General features: G+C 47.0%; 1 protein-coding gene across 8 annotated transcripts in view; it reads left to right on the plus strand.

The window, feature by feature from the left end:
• The window catches only part of PTPRT (protein tyrosine phosphatase receptor type T), a gene marked incomplete at both ends in the record, with an annotated part of 1058076 nt that overhangs the window by 632433 nt on the left and 406672 nt on the right, over positions 1-18971 (plus strand). For all 8 annotated transcript variants that reach the window (XM_080814111.1, XM_080814118.1, XM_080814112.1 and 5 more), the window contains one exon: positions 9974-10270. In XM_080814111.1, coding sequence (XP_080670237.1) covers positions 9974-10270 — 297 coding nt within the window. The remainder of the gene's footprint in view (positions 1-9973; positions 10271-18971) is intronic.

Raw genomic sequence — 18971 nt, forward strand, 5'->3', positions numbered from 1 at the left:
TGGTTTGACCTCTTCTGTGTCTGCTCGCTAATAGACATTTGTGTAATAAGTTGTCATCTATATCGCAGAATTTGGCCTGAGACTTGCTTTTATTATAACCTAATAATGCGGTTTTGGGGGAGTCATTAACCTTCACTCACCTCAAATTTCTTTGGTGGCTTCTGGTGTCTGTGGAAAAGAATGTGAGGGTTGTGCACGAGTCATGATTCAGTGGGCTCGGAGGAGTCTCCAGCGCTCAGCTGTGTCTTTCTGCCCTGTGCTGTCCAGAAGCCTGGCACTCCCCCTGCAAAAAGGCGCTCCAGGCTTCATCGTTCCATTCATCACAGTTGTTGTGTCTGCATCTCCTAGAATACGAGTCTCATGATGGCAAGAACTATCTTTCTTATTAACATGCACCCCTAATGCCTGTCCCATCTCAGAGGTTCAAGATGTGTTTGTAGAAATAAGGCATAGAGACAGCACTATCTGAAGGCGCATTAATGGAAGCTCTCGGCTCCTAACTATAGTTGGTTAAAAGCATGAACCCAACAACCCACGAGATCAAGACCCAGGCCAGTAACCTATAGGTCTCCTATTTTATCTCAGTGGCTCCTCTGGCTGCCTCCCTTCTGGAGGTGGGAGCTGTATTTGAGGGAGCACAGCTGTGTCAAATGTCACCCAAGAGCTTGGTGGAGACTCTCCTTCGCTCCGCTTAGAGCCCCGAAAGGCAGGGGGTACCTCCCATGTTCTACATAGGAAAGAAAAAAAATGCAGCACAGATGCTGATGGGACACGTAACTTGCTTTAGGTGCAGGTGTTTACAGAGCCAGTGTTGTTCTTACGATGCCGTGGCGTCTCCAGTGCTCAAGAGTAGTTTTTCATTAATTAATGAGCCAGTGAACACATACAGGAATTACCTTCTTTATTTCACTGCTGCAAGAGGGTAGCAGCGAGGTCACCTTCTCACAAGGTAACATGTTCCAGCCCCGCAGGACTCCGTTTATCAGGATGAGTAGGACCCGGTGACCCTGGCTGGTGAGTGTACCAGCATTTCTCCAAAGAAGCCTCTGGATTCCTGTCCTTGCCTCCTTCTATAAGATGTCTGTGGTAATAGTCAACAAATTCTTGTCCACCAAGCATCTGCAATAAATTAAAGGAGGTGGTGGAAAGTAAGCACGAGAGTGGGTTTGGATGAAGCTGGAGGAAGATGGATTTTAATTTTGTTCCTTTTACCTTTTTCTCCCTTCGTGTATCATTTCCATGCAGAAATTGCAAATTAACGGTCACATCGAAATATCTGTCAACGTATTACTGCTCTTGCAGTATCAAATTATACTGGCAATAATGTTTCCAGCTGCCTAGGACTCCATTGCAATTTAATTTGAAAGGAACTCAAATTGCATCTCCAAATGGAGAAAAAATTAATTTTACATACAAGCTATCCACCTCCACATTTTCAGCCCCGTGCCCCAAATTATTTCAATGTAGGTTCAACTTTGAACAGGACATATGTTACAGCCAACTCCACATGCAAAGATGAATAAACAGAAAATTCATGATTTGGAAATCTGCTTGGCTGCTCTTTTTTTAATAAGATGTTCTGCCTTGATTAAGGTCATTAGGAGACGCTACAGCTATTGCCTTTGACAGCAGGAATGGAAGCTGGGCCCACATAGAACACAAAAGCCTCAAATTCTGACTTAATCACGTAACTCCCCTTCACAATTGGAGTGTAAAGAGAGCCCCGATTCACCCCCTTACTTCTTTTCTCCTGCGGCGGGGAGGAGCTTAATTCTGGTTTGGTCTCCAGCCATCACCTACTTTGTATATTTACTCTTTCCCCAATTTATGTATGAAGCAGCCATGTGTTGTCGTTATGAAAATGAAGAGATCTAAGGGCTCACAAGGGAGCAGGTGAACGTGAACAGAGCCTGTAAATGACTAACCTGCAATGTGATATGGTGTACGGAGGAGATGAGCGATGGCTAGAGAAGACATGATGGAGGAAGCCATTGCCCCTGGGCAAAGAAACTTTTGGAGAAAGTTACAAGGAAAGGGTGGCATTGGCGCTGGGCCTGGAATCTGTTGGCCAGGGATTTGCCAGTGGCATCCCAAGCAGCAGGAAGAACATGGCAAGAGCAGGGAGGTATGGGAGGGTTCCGGATGCGATGTTCGGCTTTCCCAGTGTAGGATTAGAGGCATGAGCCGTGGGAAACGAGGAAGGGAGTTTGGAGGTGGGAGGGTACAGGTTGCAGGTTGGGCTCAGGTGTTAGGTTGAAAATGGTACTTCAGGAAGGACTAGTAAGTTAGTAAGACGGGACATGCAAAAGAGGGGAAGTGGTCAGAGGTCAGGAGGACCGGCCTGCCTTTCAGAGGCGGCTTAGGGGTGAGGGGGCTTCTGAAGACATGAGTCAGTCCGTCACACACAGCCCCACACGCACTCGTGTCCCTAACCTGTGCAAGAACACTCTAGGTCTGGGGCAGGAACAAATAGAGCCTTGTGGGCCCCTTCCTTCTCCTTTCCTCTCACTCTGTCCCTCCCCACCAAAAAGCCTCATGCACGTCTGTGTGGGGACTTTAGTCCTCATGTCCAAGTTCTGTTCACTCCCAGCAAATGGCCCTTCTTTGCTTACCCCTTGGGCCTAGCAAAGCACACACATGGGATATAGTCTGGGGAAAGGCAGACCAAGGCAAGAGGTTCACACAGGCCCTAGAAATGAGTTGGAGGTACTGGGGCAGGGAATTCTGGGGGTATTGGGTACCTGGATGCTGGTACCCAGGCACAAGATGTAGAAGGATGCTTTAAAGGCCCACTGACTCATGCTGCAGGAGGAGGGCTCCTTAATGCATGGGGCTCAGGACAGGGCTCTTATTGCCAGGTCTAAGAGCAGAGAAAAACTTTACCCAGAAAATCCAAGCCACCTGGATTTTCCATCAGAGGAAGATTTTCCAGCGTTCCGGATAAGCCACGCCGTACTGTCTTCCCACTGTTGTCTTCTCGTTGGCCTGGAGGCTGTTACTTAGGAAGGTCATGTGGGCGTGGCCTTCTCTGGTGGCTGAAACCACCTTAGGCTCAAAGCTTGGACATATTTCCATGGGGGATGTAAATCCAACAAACCAGTCTCCACTGCACACACAAGGCTTTCTCAGCAGTTTCCATCTTGTTTGCATCCATCCCAGTGTAAACCCAGGCCTCTCTGTGCTACAGACAATTACCAGAGCAGAAGCTGGATTTGGAGTCTGAGGTTTAGCGGGGAGAGGTCGGACTAAAAGCAAGAATGCTGCCATCACAGGTTTTGAAAACTAGTTTTCATCGTGCGGATTTCAGGACACTCTTTTAGCTTAAATGCAGAAACAAATATGTTCGCCATAAAGGCTCCATGACATCGTGACGGGGACAAAACTGGGACTGTGGAGTCAGGGGTCTGAACTCAGCTCCCAAGAGCAGGTCACCATCTGTTCGCTGCGGTTTAATAAACACGAACCGGGCCCCTCGACAGACCTTGCACCATGTGTTGGGGCTTGCTGGACAAACAGAATGTGGTCCCTGGCAGCCTGGGAGGAGGGACAGATAAATGAACAAGCAGTTCCTAGAAAGCCTGACAAATGCTGAGTGGGCCGGACACCTGTGCAGAGTGCTGTGGGAGCCCAGAGCTGGGGACTTGGCTGTGTGGCTCTGGGTCAGTCACGTCCCTTCATTGGCCTCAATTATTTTCTGCCAGACAGTTGTGTTCAGCATGCAAATGCCTAGCCCAGGGTTGCCCTGTCATCAGTAGCCACTGCCTTTCCCTTTGTGGAGTGGGAGTTCTTGAAATTTCCAAACACTATAATGCACACCTGTCTAACCCACAGCTCTACCGGAGGTCTTGCCTTTTGCACGGGAACTAAGTCTTCCTTGATCTTCTTAATTTTCATACTCCGGAAAACCCCCAAAATCATGCCTCAAGGTTAACAGTAGCATGTGGGGCCATAGTTCCCAAATGCCTTCTGCCTCTGGTCCCTGTGTTCCCAGGTGGTATTTCAGTGGTCCAAGAGAGACATGCAGATTTCCACCCTTTTTTAGAATCCACAGGAGGTCCAAACCCTTTTGTGCTATTTTTTTTTATTTTTTTTATTTTAATAAACATATAATGTATTTTTATCCCCAGGGGTACAGGTCTGTGAATCGTCAGGTTTACACATTTCACAGCACTCATCGTAGCCCTTACCCTCCCCAATGTCCATTTCCCCACCACCCTCTCCCGTCCCCCCTCCCCCCCGGAACCCTCAGTCTGTTTCTTGAGATTGAGTCTTTTATGGTTTGTCTCCCTCCCAATCCCATCTTTTCATTTTTTCTTTTCCTACCTCCCCCCAACCCCCCCCCCGCCTTGCATCTCCACTTCCTCATATCAAAGAGATCATATGATAGTTGTCTTTCTCCGATTGACTTATTTCGCTAAGCATGATACCCTCTAGTTCCATCCACGTCATCGCAAATGGCAAGATTTCATGTCTTTTGATGGCTGCATAGTATTCCATTGTGTATATATACCACATCTTCTTTATCCATTCATCTGTTGATGGACATCTAGGCTCTTTCCACAGTTTGGCTATTGTGGACACTGCTGCTATAAACATTCGGGTGCACGTGCCCCTTCGGAGCACCACGTTTGTATCTTTAGGATATATACCCAGGAGTGCAATTGCTGGGTCGTAGGGTAGCTCTATTTTCAGTTTTTTGAGGAACCTCCACACTGTTTTCCAGAGTGGTTGCACCAGCTTGCATTCCCACCAGCAGTGTAGGAGGGTTCCCCTCTCTCCGCATCCTCGCCAGCATCTGTCATTTCTTGACTTGTTAATTTTAGCCATTCTGACTGGTGTGAGGTGGTATCTCATTGTGGTTTTGATTTGTATTTCCCTGATGCCGAGTGATGTGGAGCATTTTTTCATGTGTCTGTTGGCCATCTGGATGTCTTCTTTGCAGAAATGTCTGTTCATGTCCTCTGCCCATTTCTTGACTGGATTATTTGTTCTTTGGGTATTGAGTTTGATAAGCTCTTTATAGATTTTGGATACTAGCCCTTTATCTGATATGTCGTTTGCAAATATCTTCTCCCATTCTGTCAGTTGTCTTTTGGTTTTGTTAACTGTTTCCTTTGCTGTGCAAAAGCTTTTGATCTTGATGAAATCCCAATAGTTCATTTTTGCCCTTGCTTCTGTTGCCTTTGGCGATGTTCCTAGGAAGAAGTTGCTGCGGTTGAGGTCAAAGAGGTTGCTGCCTGCATTGTCCTCAAGGATTTTGATAGATTCCTTTCGCACATTGAGGTCCTTCATCCATTTTGAGTCTATTTTCGTGTGTGGTGTAAGGAAATAGTCCAATTTCATTTTTCTGCATGTGGCTGTCCAATTTTCCCAGCACCATTTGTTGAAGAGGCTGTCTTTTTTCCATTGGATATTCTTTCCTGCTTTGTCGAAGATTAGTTGACCATAGAGTTGAGGGTCTATTTCTGGGCTCTCTATTCTGTTCCATTGGTCTATATGTCTGTTTTTGTGCCAGTACCATACTGTCTTGATGATGACAGCTTTGTAATAGAGCTTGAAGTCTGGAATTGTGATGCCACCGACTTTGGCTTTCTTTTTCAATATTCCTTTGGCTATTCGAGGTCTTTTCTGGTTCCATATAAATTTTAGGATTATTTGTTCTATTTCTTTAAAAAAAAATGGATGGGATTTTGATAGGGATTGCATTAAATGTGTAGATTGCTTTAGGTAGAATAGACATTTTCACAATATTTGTTCTTCCAATCCATGAGCATGGAATATTTTTCCATTTCTTTGTCCTTTTGTGCTATTTTGAGGACCTTGTTGACGTTCTTGGAGTCACACGGAGAACAGTCACACTGGGCTCCCGGCAACATTCTGCCCCTTATTCACCCCCATCTTCTCCTGTTCAATCCCAGCCAACAAGTGGATTCATTTTTCTCTTCCTCTGAAGGCTGAGCACAACTGATCCCAAGGCCTTAGGGAGGCAGCTTGTGCTCCAAATAAACTTCTTAAGGCTTTTCTCCAAAAAAGGCCATTTTATCTAAGAGGAATGCCCACTGTTAGACAGAGGCAATTTTCTCTCTCCCTTTACAGCTCATTTTATACTCATTAACAGCCCTCCGAGATTAGTGCAATAATTTCCACTTTATAGACGAGGAAATGGAGGCTCCGAGATGAAGTACCCTTGCCCAAGGTCACACAGCTAGTGAGCGCCAGAGTCTGGCTTCCAGCTGTGCTCCTCCAGGCTCCACTGTTCCCTGTGACCTGTCTGAAGACAGTGGCCTGGGCTTCAGAGGAAGCAAGGAGCGTTCCTGGTGCTCTGACCTTCCAACCCCTGGGGGGCATCTCTACTGCCTGGTGGGCTTTCACCATCCCTTCCCCTCTTGGAAAAGGTGCCTCTGCCTGCTCCCTCCTTGAAGAAGAGCAGAAAGGTGTTTGAGGGCACAGATGCCCAGGTGAGCTGTGGGGAGAATTCTGGGGAAGCTGAGACCAGCAGTGGGAAGACAGGCCAGTGGTCAGCTGAGTACTAAGTGTGACTGAATTCCGCATTGCCCTCTCCAGCAGGCCCCTGGTTCCCGAGGGTCAGACATTTCTGCCTTCAGTTTTCCGCCTCCTCCCAGCATCCTGCCCAGGTGGCTTCTGGTCTGTGCTGACTCAGGCTCCGTGCCCTGTGGTATCACGGCGCATCGCAAACACAGGGGCCCTGGCCCCTCGCAGACTTCAGATCCCAGCCGTGCGCTCGCTGGGTGGAACAGCCCACAGAGTTCTGCTTTCCTCCCGGAGGAGACTAGTGGTGAGACTAGTTATGCTTTCCTCCAGGACTGCGGTGGTGAGGTCTGCAAAACGGGGCGGGGCATCTGGCCCTTGGCTTGCTACTCCCTGGGGCCATCCCGTGCGTGTCTCCGGGCTGCTCGTGGGCTCCTGGGATGAGCAGACAGCACCCCTGCTCTCACACACGGGGCTTACATTCTAGCAGGCAGGGCCAACTTCTGAAAAGCTGCCGACTGTGAAACACGAATACATAAAGATACAGTGAACGAGAGGAGAAAGAAACAGCCACCGAGCTCTGCCCAGGGACTCAGCAAGGACATCTTCACAGAGGAGACAAAGTGAGCAGGGAGTGAAAGCAGGTGAGGGTATGGCCCAGCTCCAGCAGGGTGGGGGAGGGCGGCAGGGGGAGCGCAGGAGAGAAGGTGGGAGAGGCCGGCTCTGCTTCCCTCTCGGGCAGACACAGCACCTGCCCTGACTCTCCAGACCCCTCTGGTCAGGCGTGGCTCCTGACTTCGCACACTAGGCATGGAGCCAGGTGGATAGAAGTTCTTGGCCCCTTGCTGGTCTTGCTACTCTACACAAATTCCTGGACCTGTCTGGACTCAGTTTGTTCATCTGTAATGTGGGGCTGGCAGTCAGTCCCTCCCTCACAGGGTCACAAGATGGAGCACGTGACAGAACCCAGCACTATGGCAGCTGGCCATCAAACGGTGTTTTGTTTTTATTGGTTCATTTGTGCTTTAAGGACACATTGGAGATCCCCTCAAAAATACTTAACGTGGGCTGTGGTAATCTTAAGATGTCTAACAAGATGGACAACTCTTGGATTTAAAAGGGTCTTACATGTTGCTGTTCTCACTCTCTAAGGAGATGAGGCGAGACAGCCCGGGAGTGATGGTCTTACTGGGTGGGGGATGGCGTCCATTTTGAAGGCCCGCCCAGAGGAGGAGTGTCGTGAAGTCCTGATCAGGGCTGGGAGAGTTCTGGCCTCTGGATCTGCAGAAAGGCTCCAGCTGGGTGAGGCCGGTGGGGATGGACAGACTTCTCAGGCAAGCAGCTTCCCGCTCATCCTGTGCTTATACATTTGTCCTCATGCCCTCAAGATTTGTTGAACTAGTCGGCCACACCACATCATAACCTCCCCACCCCCCAACTATGGGACCACACTTTTCACCTTATTCTGTGTGGGCTCAGCACAATGCACCCTCAGCAACAGCTTGTTCAATGTCACATTTTCAATGTCACCCATTTGCTTTTGGAACGCTGGCTCTCTTTTACACAAAGGGCCTGTGAACATGAATAATTGGGCTGTACAAGTGACCGTGAACTCCACAGTCAATCCAGAGCCAGGCCGCTAGCTGTCCCCAGCAGCATGGGAGCAGGTCTGAGCTAGTTTGCCAGGCTCCTTGACATTTCTGGGCATCCTTCTCAGAAGAAGACTGCTTGGAAGTGTGTTCCTCGGTAAGGCTCTGACACCGTTCATAGCGCATTCTTCCCTATAGGGGCAGGTCAGGGAACTCAGTTTGCAACGAGTCCTGCCCTCTTTCTTACTGCTACATTGGCAGAAGGGCAGCCTTACCCCTAAATGCTCTTAGGGGACAGAATGCTAATACTCCTAAATACGAATACCCCCCAATCCTCTTAGGGTGATAGGATCTGTTATTTTGCATAAGGATGCTTCACGGCACAGCCACTTAGATGACTTTCAGAGTAGAGACAGCATACAGAGCTTTATAATTTAAATCGCTATCCCTACTGGTGCAAAAGAAAAATCACGATATACTAAGTGCTTATTAAGTTCCAGGTACAATTCTAACAGCTCTGCAAACTCTGCCTCCTTTAGCCACCACTCCCCACTACCCCTGGCGAGGTTAGTACTATTGTTATCCGCATTTTAGAAATGAAATAAAAGATGGACCCAAGGAAATGACAGAACTTGGTGAAGTCCTATAGGTAGTATGGAGGGAAAACACTGATTTAATCTTTAGCCTGCGCTTAACGACTTCCAGCTAAGATAGTCAACACAAGAACTTATGGGGATGCTGATCACAAAAGAAGTTACGCTTCTATTATAAGAAATGCGTAAGCTTTACAGAAGGACTTCACACGTGGGGATTTTTGTTTTAAGTGTTCAGTTTGTTATAATCTGTTTTGTACCAAAGCATCTATTCTATATGAAGTATAAACAGAAGATGGGTGCTAAAATAAGACAGCCAGTGTTATATTTGGGGGTCTGGGACCACGTAGGAAAGGATGGCACAGCAGTGGAGTGTGAAGGCATGACCGTATCTGTTCCTAAAGATGTGTTTATTTATTTATTTAGAGAAAGAGAGTGTGTGAGCTGGGGGAGGGGCCGAGGGGGAGGGAGAATTTCAAGCAGACTGCTCTGTGAGCACGGGGTCTGACGCGGGGCTCCATCTCACAACCCTGACACCATGACCCGAGCCAAGATCATGACCTGAGCTGAAATCAGAGAGTCAGACACTTAGCTGACTGAGCCACCCAGGTGCCCTTGATTTTGCTTTTAGCCTGATGGTTCTGGAGGGTTCTGTTTGGAAAAAATTGGAAAGGAGAGAAAGACGGTCAAGGGCTATCGTTGGAAGTTGGGGAATGGTGAGCCGTGTTGTCAGTGGAAGGAGGGGAAATTGCAAAAGGTAGTGAGCGGCACCTGTGACAGTGTGGACAGACCGAGCGCTGCGTGCTGAGCCGGTGGCTGGATTTGCAGTCTGCGCACCTCAGTGCGGTTCACGAGAGCAAGGGGGCTGGTCTCCCAAGGGGAGAGCCTGTGGCTGGATTAAACATGAGGCAGGTCAGAACTCCAGCAGCCATCTAAATGAGCATATCCCTGGAGTGTTGTGTGCTCTGTTGGTGGTACTCAGGGTGGTTTTCGGGGGTACCTTGATGAACCTTTAAGAATTCCGCAATTTTGCATTTTTTAATGGTTAACATTTGTGTATGCAAGTGATTCGGGTTTCCCCTTTATATAGTTACATTTTCTTTTAGAGGCATACAGTTATGTAAGAAAAAAAGTTTGATTTACAGAGAAATGTTAATTAAATTGTATTCTCTGTGGCAATAGTTATGAAGGCTGTGGCTGAGCTAAGTCTGGAGGGCCGGTCCCCTCTGTTTTGGGAGCATGCCCCCCCCCAACTTTCCGACGGTCCTCAAAGCCCCTGTGTCTTGCATGTGTGTCTTGCAGACCCCGTGCACGGCCCGCAGAACGTGGAGATTGTGGACATCCGCGCGCGGCAGCTGACCCTGCAGTGGGAACCATTCGGCTACGCGGTGACCCGCTGCCACAGCTACAACCTCACCGTGCAGTACCAGTATGTGTTCAACCAGCAGCAGTACGAGGCCGAAGAGGTCATTCAGACCTCTTCCCACTATACCCTGCGGGGCCTGCGCCCCTTCATGACCATCCGGCTGCGGCTGCTGCTGTCCAACCCCGAGGGCCGAATGGAGAGCGAGGAGCTGGTGGTGCAGACAGAGGAGGACGGTGAGTGGCGGGGGGATGGGGTGGGGGGTGTGCTTCGTTGGGGATGGGCAGCGCTGAACCTGTCCCAGGGCCACACCCATCAGTGATGCGTTTTTCTTTCTTCCTCCATCTTTAATTTCCTACTCTGTAGCTGCCTCTTCGCCAGAGTCTTTAATGAAGGGCGTTGCACAACTCCAGGGGGCGCTGTGCCCTGTAGACTCAGACATGCACTCAGATTTGCCCCATCCACACCCCCATCTGTCTTCTCACTTGGTAGCCCCTTCTGTGTCCAGTGTTTAGCCACACCAGGACCTCCCAGAGAGGCATTGTGGATCATGTCATTTCAGTGCATTGAGTCTGGGAGTCAGACCACTCCGGATTCTGCGGGAGTTAAAATTTAAAAATACATGTAAATTTCATAACACAGGCGTCAAATGCACCCAGAACGAAGTACTCACCCAGATATCCGACAGGCAGCTCAAACTCGAAGTATCCAAAAATGAACCAGTCTCCCCTTACATACCAATTTCTCATTCTGTGTTCCTCGTGTCAGTGAACTGCTTCCAGTAGACCAAAATAAAGACCTGAAATGAGCCTGGGGACCCTCCAGTTCATCTCCCCGGCCCCACCCCACTCCCTGCCCCCACAAGGTTCTGATGAGTCAGTTTCACGCAGTTTACCTCCCAGCATGCCCCTTACCTTGAGACTCAGGCACTTCAGAACCACATGTAACTTCACATTCCCCGCCTTCTGTCCTTGCCCATGCTGTTTCTCCTACTGCCACGGCCTCTCCCTCCATGTCTGTGAGACAAGCTCTCTTCGTCTTCAAGTCTTAGCGCACATGCTGCTTCCTCCAGGAAGCTTTCCCTGATTGCTCCAAGCTGACTTGGGCCTTCCCTCCCAGGCTCCCACTGCATTTTGCATGGAACTCCACCACAGCAGTTATCTCTTGCTAGTTCTAGGACGTACCTAGAAAACACTTCTCAATGGCTATATTTCAGTTTTCCTTCCAGCCATACTCTCTCTGGCTTTGTGGGGACATCTTTAGTTATTTCTTTGGAATCAGACTGTGAGGGATAGATTTGGGTACAGGTGATGGATTAAGGAAGTTTTCGCCAGTCTGGAGTCTGGGAAGGGAGGTGAGGGCAAGACAAGGAAGAGGAGGAGGATAAGGTGCAACTTCAGACCATGTCCAGCAAAGGGGGCGAGACCTGGTCAGCAAGAGAGCTCTGCAGAGCAGGTCATGCATCACTCTTGCCCCTGATCAGGGAAGGGAGCTGTCATTGTGGTCAGGGCTGGGATGCAGAGGGAAACTTGGGAAGGAAATGCTCAGGAAGTGTTGGCTGTCTGCACACGCAGATGGAAGGTGGAGGGACACAACAAAGGGATGGGACGGAATGGTCAGAACACTGTCCTTGTCAGCCACCTGAGGCACATCTCCACTTGACCCGGGCAGACCTGAGAACTCAAGGCAGAGCCTCTGCCATGGCAATCCCACCTAACACTCTTGTTTCACATAAGCAAGTTCAAGGACCCTGAGTGATGGCCCCCGCTGAGGTCCAGATCCACACCCTCACCTGCAGAGTCCCCTAAGGAGAAGGAGGAAAGTGTGCCCGCCTCTGCTCATCCTGTCCCCCAATTCTCCTTTCCCCAAATCCTGTCTTAACAACTGGAAGTTTTACACAACCCACCTGCATGGCAGACCCTTCGTGGCCAGCCTTTAAATTCATCATCACAGTGACTCTGCAGGACGTCATCCCTGCAGACTCAGCTTCTGTAGACAGTAACTGCAGTGGACACCCAGCCTCTGTCACCCTGGCCCCCCACCTTCCTGCTTTGCAGTGAACCTCTGTCCTCTGGGGGCACAGTTCTCCCCCGGATCAGCCTTGTCAGGTGACCGGAGTGCCTTACTTTTTGTGAACCCATTCTCATCCGACCTCTAGCAGAGGGCTGGACATCTGATCTGGGCTTCCCTCTGCACCCCAGGAGCTGTGGCCCTGTGTTTGGCTCCAAGGGAGCTGCCCGCCCTTTCCCTGGAGAGCTGTGCTATTTCAGAGATGCACGGCACCCCCTCCAGCAGGCACAAGGACTTGCTGCTACAGGGGCCAAGTTCTGGAGCAGCACACCTGGGACAAGCCTTTTACCCCCTCCGTGCCTCTGTTTCCTTGCCTCGCAAATGCATATCCAAAGAGTGGCCACCTGATAGGTTGTTATGCTCCCTGAAAGGGACGGTATATAAAGAATTTGGAATGTGGTCCCATGGCTGGCTCAGTGGGTAGAGCACGTGACTGTTGATCTTGGGGATTAAAACTTCAAGCCCCACATTAGATGCAGAGATTACTTAACAATAAAATCATAAAAAAAAAGAAAAGATATTGGAATGATGTCCAGCAGACTGTAGGTCCTCAATGAATGTGGCTGTCACATTTGAATTAAGTCACAGAAGAAAAAAATGTCTTGCCAAAGGATCCTAGAGCACAAGCAAGGTAGAAACCAGCAGCCTGCCCTAGGACACCTCTCCAGAGTTCTAGACATGCACTCCAACAGTTGGAGAAAATCTGACCTAGACTCTTAAGCCGTGGTGACGCGGTCGGCGTGTGATCTGAGAAACGGAGCCAACGCAGGAAGGGTGGTTCCATGGCAAGTGGTTATGAGACCACTTGGGAGGAGCTGCCACTGTTGAAACTCAGCCTGGAAACTCAGGAGTCCACGTGAATGCTAGGGTTTAGCCCGGGAGCAGCCCTGGGTGCCTCCACCAGGATGCTCTGCAGACGTCAGGCTGCTTTGGGAGGGTTACCTACATGTGCAACAGCAAATCCCAATCCGGTTTTAAGCCATGCCTCAACCTCTCCCTTTCTCCTTCGTGTCACCAGGCAGGGGAAAAAAAAAAAAATCACAAAGCCTTTATCAAAATAACTCGAGAGCATCAATGCTTTGAAATTAAACTTTAATTAAACACCATTAATAAAACATCAATTCCTCCTCTGCAGAGACATGTGGACATTATCATATTAAAAACACCCACGTCCAAGACAGCCATCCTCCGTCTCACAGCGATGCTGGGACCCCACCTCAGGACCCTCTGTGTTGAGGGAAGATTGCCAAGGAGTGCGGGCCCCTCTCTCTGGTGGGATCCACTTCCATTCCTCCTATGAAGGGGCACCATTCCTGTTGACGGGGAACTCATTCACCCCAAGGGCAGGCTGAGGTCGGATCATGGCTCCAGTGGATTAGCTGAAACCCCCCTCAGGGAGCCACAAAGCAGCCTCTCAGACTGAGCTGCCTGGATTCACGCTGCTTTTGTCTCTGCTCCAAAATTGTCTTCTGGGGAATTTGTAGAATTGGCAATTTCAGTGCCCCGGTGCCTTTGAGGGCTTACAAAGTAATCCATCCCTGGCGGAAGAAGCTCATGGCCACTGAGCTCCATTGCATCCATTGGGAAGCAGCTAGGAAACTAAATGGGTTCTTTATCTGTTCTTTTTTCACATATGACTCAGACAAAACTGTGGCTTACTTATTCAGTGCTTCCTTCTCTGCCTTTCCCCAGACCGCAGTCACGATTATGAAATGGAACGTATGAGACCTTGAACCATAAACGCAATGTTGATAATGGTCTCACTTTGGCTACCACTTAGGTTTACTGTGCACCTACCCCATGCTAGGCATTAATGGGCCCGTTATACGCAACAACTCCTACCCAAGATTTTCTTGTGAGATGTTTCCAAGCTGTAGAAAAATTGAGAGTAGTGCAAAGAAGACCTGTGAACCGCTGGCCTAGATTCACCATTGGTGAACACCGTGCTCCATTTTCTTACTCATGTTTATGTATGGTATGTCTGAAATGGAGATATCACATATAAAAATACATGTAATATTTTTAAGTCTTTGAAAGTAAATTGCAGAAATCCCAACATCTGATCTCTCAGCTCTCTGAGGGCGTACGTTACCTGAAGGTAAGGATGTTCTCCTACACAGCCATGATCCTATAGGACACCTAAGAAACTTAGCATTAATTAAAAATTAATCAAGTAGACAATCCACATTCACATTTCCAGTCATGGTAAGCATGATTTTACGTGACAAAACCAGAAAACGAGACATTTTTGGCAAAAACACCACATAGGTTGGTGATGTGTATTTTTCACTGCATTGTATCTAGAGTTACATAATGTCTGAGAGGCCCTGACATGCTGCTTTGGTCACACGGATTTAAGTTTCTCTGCTGTAAATACGGTTCTTTTCCCTTTGTATACCAGCTACTCTGTGCAGTGGTGCTTTGAGGTCTGGTGAGTCCCTGATTCCTCCATAAACTTCTCACCCAATAGTTTTAGCCTCCTTGAAAATAAAGTGGTTACTACATTGGTGTTTATAAAAGGGTGAATTTTGTTTTATTTATCTATCTGAGAGAGAGAGACAGAGATAGTGACAGAGAGCTTGAGTGGGGAGGAGAGGGAAAAGCGGACTCCCCGCTAAGCGGGGAGCCCGATGTGGGGGCTTGATCCCAGGACCCCAGGATCTTGACCTGAGCCAAAGGCAGACACTTCACCTACTGAGCCACCCAGGCACCTAAAAGGGTGAATTTTAAATCTGTCATTCCTTCTACATGTATTAATTAGCATTCTTCTTTATAGAAGGGTTTTCTTTCCCCTTCCCCTTCCCCATTTTTAATATTCCTGTTGACTCTTAAATCATTTGTTTTTGACTCCTTGTATTAAAATCCAGTACTATTTATAATTCTCTTCAGTGCTTGCATTGTCTCATCTGTGGCTAGTGGGTTGGCTCCTAGGTTCTTTTGACATGTTCTCATTACTCTTGCTTGCTTCTGCCATAACAAAGTATTCTAGACCACCCTTGTATTATCTCTGCCCCAAACCTGAAGTCAGCCACTTATTTAAGGATTTCTGGTTGCTTTCAGTGGGGAGTGGTATTTTGGCATTAAGATATACATCTTAGCTTGATCGATGGGGTGTTACCGCCTCTAGACTGTTCAAGTAGATAGGACGGAAGGATATGATTTGTCTGTTTTAAATCACAAGGTTGTACTCATTCAAATCACCTCTTCCCCTCATTCCATACATAGATCTCTTTCCTCCCACTGCAAGAACCCTGGTTCTCGCCATCCGTACGTTTCTTCATTTGCTCCATCCCACAATGCATTATAAAATAGTTTCAGAATTACAATACCAATCCCCCGCCCCCAAAACAGGAAAGCTGGCAGGTTAGGTTAAAGATTTTCTTTTCAGTTTTTCTCTCCATAAGCAGCCAAAATACCATATTCAAAGGTTTAGTCTTTTATGTGTATGATTTTATTATCAACTTGGTGCCTAATTAGGTTCGTTTGTTTCAGTTTTAAGGTTTGCCTTCCCCCCACCCTTTTGATTTAATTTTATTGCTTTTAAATTCAAAGCAGTTGCGTGGTTCAAAAGTCAAAAGTACATTAAAAAAAAGTACACTTGGAGGTAGCACCGCCATCTTGGTCTCTCACACTGTTCCCATCCACGCCTGGAAGGTCACTGTTTTTATTCATTTCAGATACTAGTTTTCCAATAGTTCATTTTGCAAAAAATAAAAATTATTTCTCCTTCTCTTATTTTTATACAAAAGACAGCACAGTAGATATGTGCCACATCACATGTCTTTGTTCATTTTAATATACTTTGGAAATCACTCCCATCTCGGTGTGTACAGATTTGTATCATTCTTTCTGCTGGCTGCGTGGGACTCATTATGTGGCTCTGCCGCGGTTTATTCAGACAGGGTGCCGTGGACACGAGGTTGTTCCTGTGACTTGCGATGACAACTAATACCAGAGCAGATAGCCTCATGCTTCCATGGTTTGATGTTTGTACAGTTGCATTTTCACAGCAAATTCCTACAAGTGGGATTGCTGGGGTCCAAAGAGAAACAAACAGGCAGTTTTGTTAGATGTTGACAGACACTCATTTGATATATTTTACATTCTCTCTTTTTTTTTTAAGACTTTATTTATTTATCTGAGAGAGAGAGAGTGAGTGAGAACACAAGAAGAGAGGAGAAGGAGAAACAGGCTTCCTGGTGAGCAAGGAGCCTGGTGTGGGGCTCGATCCCAGGACCCTGGGATAATGACCTAAGCCGAAGACAGATGCTTAATGACTGAGCCACCCAGGCACCCTCATTTTATTTTTTTTAATAATGTTATGTTAGTCACCATACAGTGCATCATTAGTTTTGACGTAGTGTTCCATGATTCATTGTTTGTGTATAACACCAGTGCTCCATGCAGTACGTGTCCTCCTTAATGACCATCACCGGGCTAACCCATTCCCCCCAGTCCCCTCCCCTCTGAAACCCTCAGTTTGTTTCCTGAAGTCCATAGTCTCTCATGGTTCAGTTCCCTTTCCAATTTCTCCCTCTTCACTTTTCTCTTCCCCTAATGTCCTCCATGCTATTCCTAATGTCCCACAAGTAAGTGAAACCGTATGATAATTGACTCTCTCTGCTTGACTTACTTCACTCAGCCTAATCTCCTCCAGTCCCATCCATGTTGATGCAAAAGTTGGGTATTCATCCTTTCTGATGGCTGAGTAATATTCCATTGCGGGCGCCCTCATTTTACATTTCCACTAGCAATGTGGATTCCTTCATCTTAACACCAAACAGGAGAAAGCAAACAGTGTTGTTTTTCCTACTTTACAATAAGGAATTTTAGGCTCCCACAAAATTTACAGTAAGTATATAAAATGTAATTGATTATAACTAATAATATGTGCACAATATAATAATACAATTGATATGTAATATGATTAGTGATGCATAATACATATATTACTGAATTGAATATGGTAAATGGGCTTGCATCGTAGGGAAGACTGCCGTGGCTCAGGAGTGAGTGTCTGTATTTTGTGTGCATTTCTAGAAGTCTCAGTATCTGGTTCCTTACAGATAGGAAGCTAGAAGGAGGCTGCATGTTGCTAGGGACAGGCGCACATTTAGTAACAAACAGCACACAAAATCTAACAGAGAGAAGTGAGAAGAGAAGTACAAAAGGCAATAAATAACAAGGCAACAGTCCAGAGTCATTTGGTAGAAGGGTAAAAAGCTATACGTAACTTGGCAGGTCTTAAAAGCATCGTTTAACTAGAGCTCAGTACATTTTTGAGGTTCACAAAGATGACCTTGAGATATTATAAAAGGTAAGGAGAAATGCAGTTGTGGTTTTTAAATGCCTGTGTTGACCTAGGCATGGTGCTGGTATCCTCCTGCAGGGAGTCGGCCCAATTCTGCCGTGCTGGTGCATTTATATGGTTTTGAGACAGAGAACTCTGAGGTTTGGAGAGTTCAAGGAACCTGTCCCAGGCTTCCAAGCAGCAAGTGGCAGAGCCAATAAATAGATCCCAAAATCTTACCCATGATTTCTTTTCCCTGACCATCTATTAGATAATCCTATAACCTACCAAACCTCCCCAACACTGTCTGTGTTTCACTTTTTCTATGTCATTCATCATCATCTGAAATAGTTTGTGTGCATGTGTGTACTTATGTACATATACACACACATATTTATTGCCTGCCAAGCACATAGTAGGTGCTCATTAACTGTTCAGTGAGTGAATGACTGATATCAAAGTCCATGCCTCTTCCCCCTATCTCAGGGCCCTGTTTATAGTCTCTGTTTAAGAAGGGGAGGATATGTGTAATGTAAGAAGTCTATACTCAGAACAAGCTCATTCTGGCTTGCCGGAGCTGCTCATTAGCCTGTCTTCCCACCTCTCAGTTATGTGATACCATATTCATTGCTCAAAATTGTCACGTTGGCGACTTTACACTGTGGATACTGGCAAACATGTTGGTGTTTTGTTTTTCCTGAGAAGTTGGTTGTGAAACATTTACAAATACACCCCTGCAAAGTTCCATTAAAAAGATACATTTGTGGGGCGCCTGGGTGGCCCGACTCCTGATTTCGGCTCAGATCATGATCTCAGAGTTGTGAGATTGGGCCCCTGCTTCAGATCCTGTATTCCCTCCCCCGACACCCCCGCCCCACGTCTTGCATGCACTCTCTCTCCAGGAGGAAAAAACAGAAAAAAAGATGTATTTAACATCTTAAAATGTAAAAATTCATCCGGAAAAAGAAAAAAAAAAAAACTTCAGCAAGACTGGGAAATCTGTCTTGTCTCCATTAGATACGTGTACAGATTCTGGTGACCTTCAAACTGTTTTCAAATTATTCTGATTTTTCTTAAGTTAGTTCTGAGTCTGTTGATAATGAGCCAACTAGCCAACAAATGGGGCCCCTGGAATGGAGAGGCCAAAAATTAAAAAAAAAAAAAAAAGACATAGATAAAAGAACCAGAATGGGCACTTTTGCTGACTCAGTGGGGCTCTGCACTTTCACGTGAACTGACTCGATTCCCACATCTGCCTGCAGGGTTCACTGCTACCAGCCCCACTTCCCAGATATGAAAACGGGAAGAAGAAAGGAAAACAGGAGAGGAGAAACCTTCCCTTGATTACACTCTGTCCCCCTTTATGTTGAAATGAAAATTTCCCTTAAATTACCACCTGACTTTTAGGCACAAGAAAACATCTGGTTTAATTACAGTGAATTTACATGAACCTACTGACAAGAAGCACAGTTAAAATTAGCAATTTTAGTACGCCTTTTTTTTTTTAAGGGAATGAAATTATAAAGTAATTAACCTTTGTTGTAGAACTCTGTCAGAAGGATGGAAAGTTCTGTGCT

The sequence above is a fragment of the Martes martes genome (assembly GCF_963455335.1).
Source record: "Martes martes genome assembly, chromosome: 9".
Lineage (NCBI taxonomy): Eukaryota > Metazoa > Chordata > Mammalia > Carnivora > Mustelidae > Martes > Martes martes.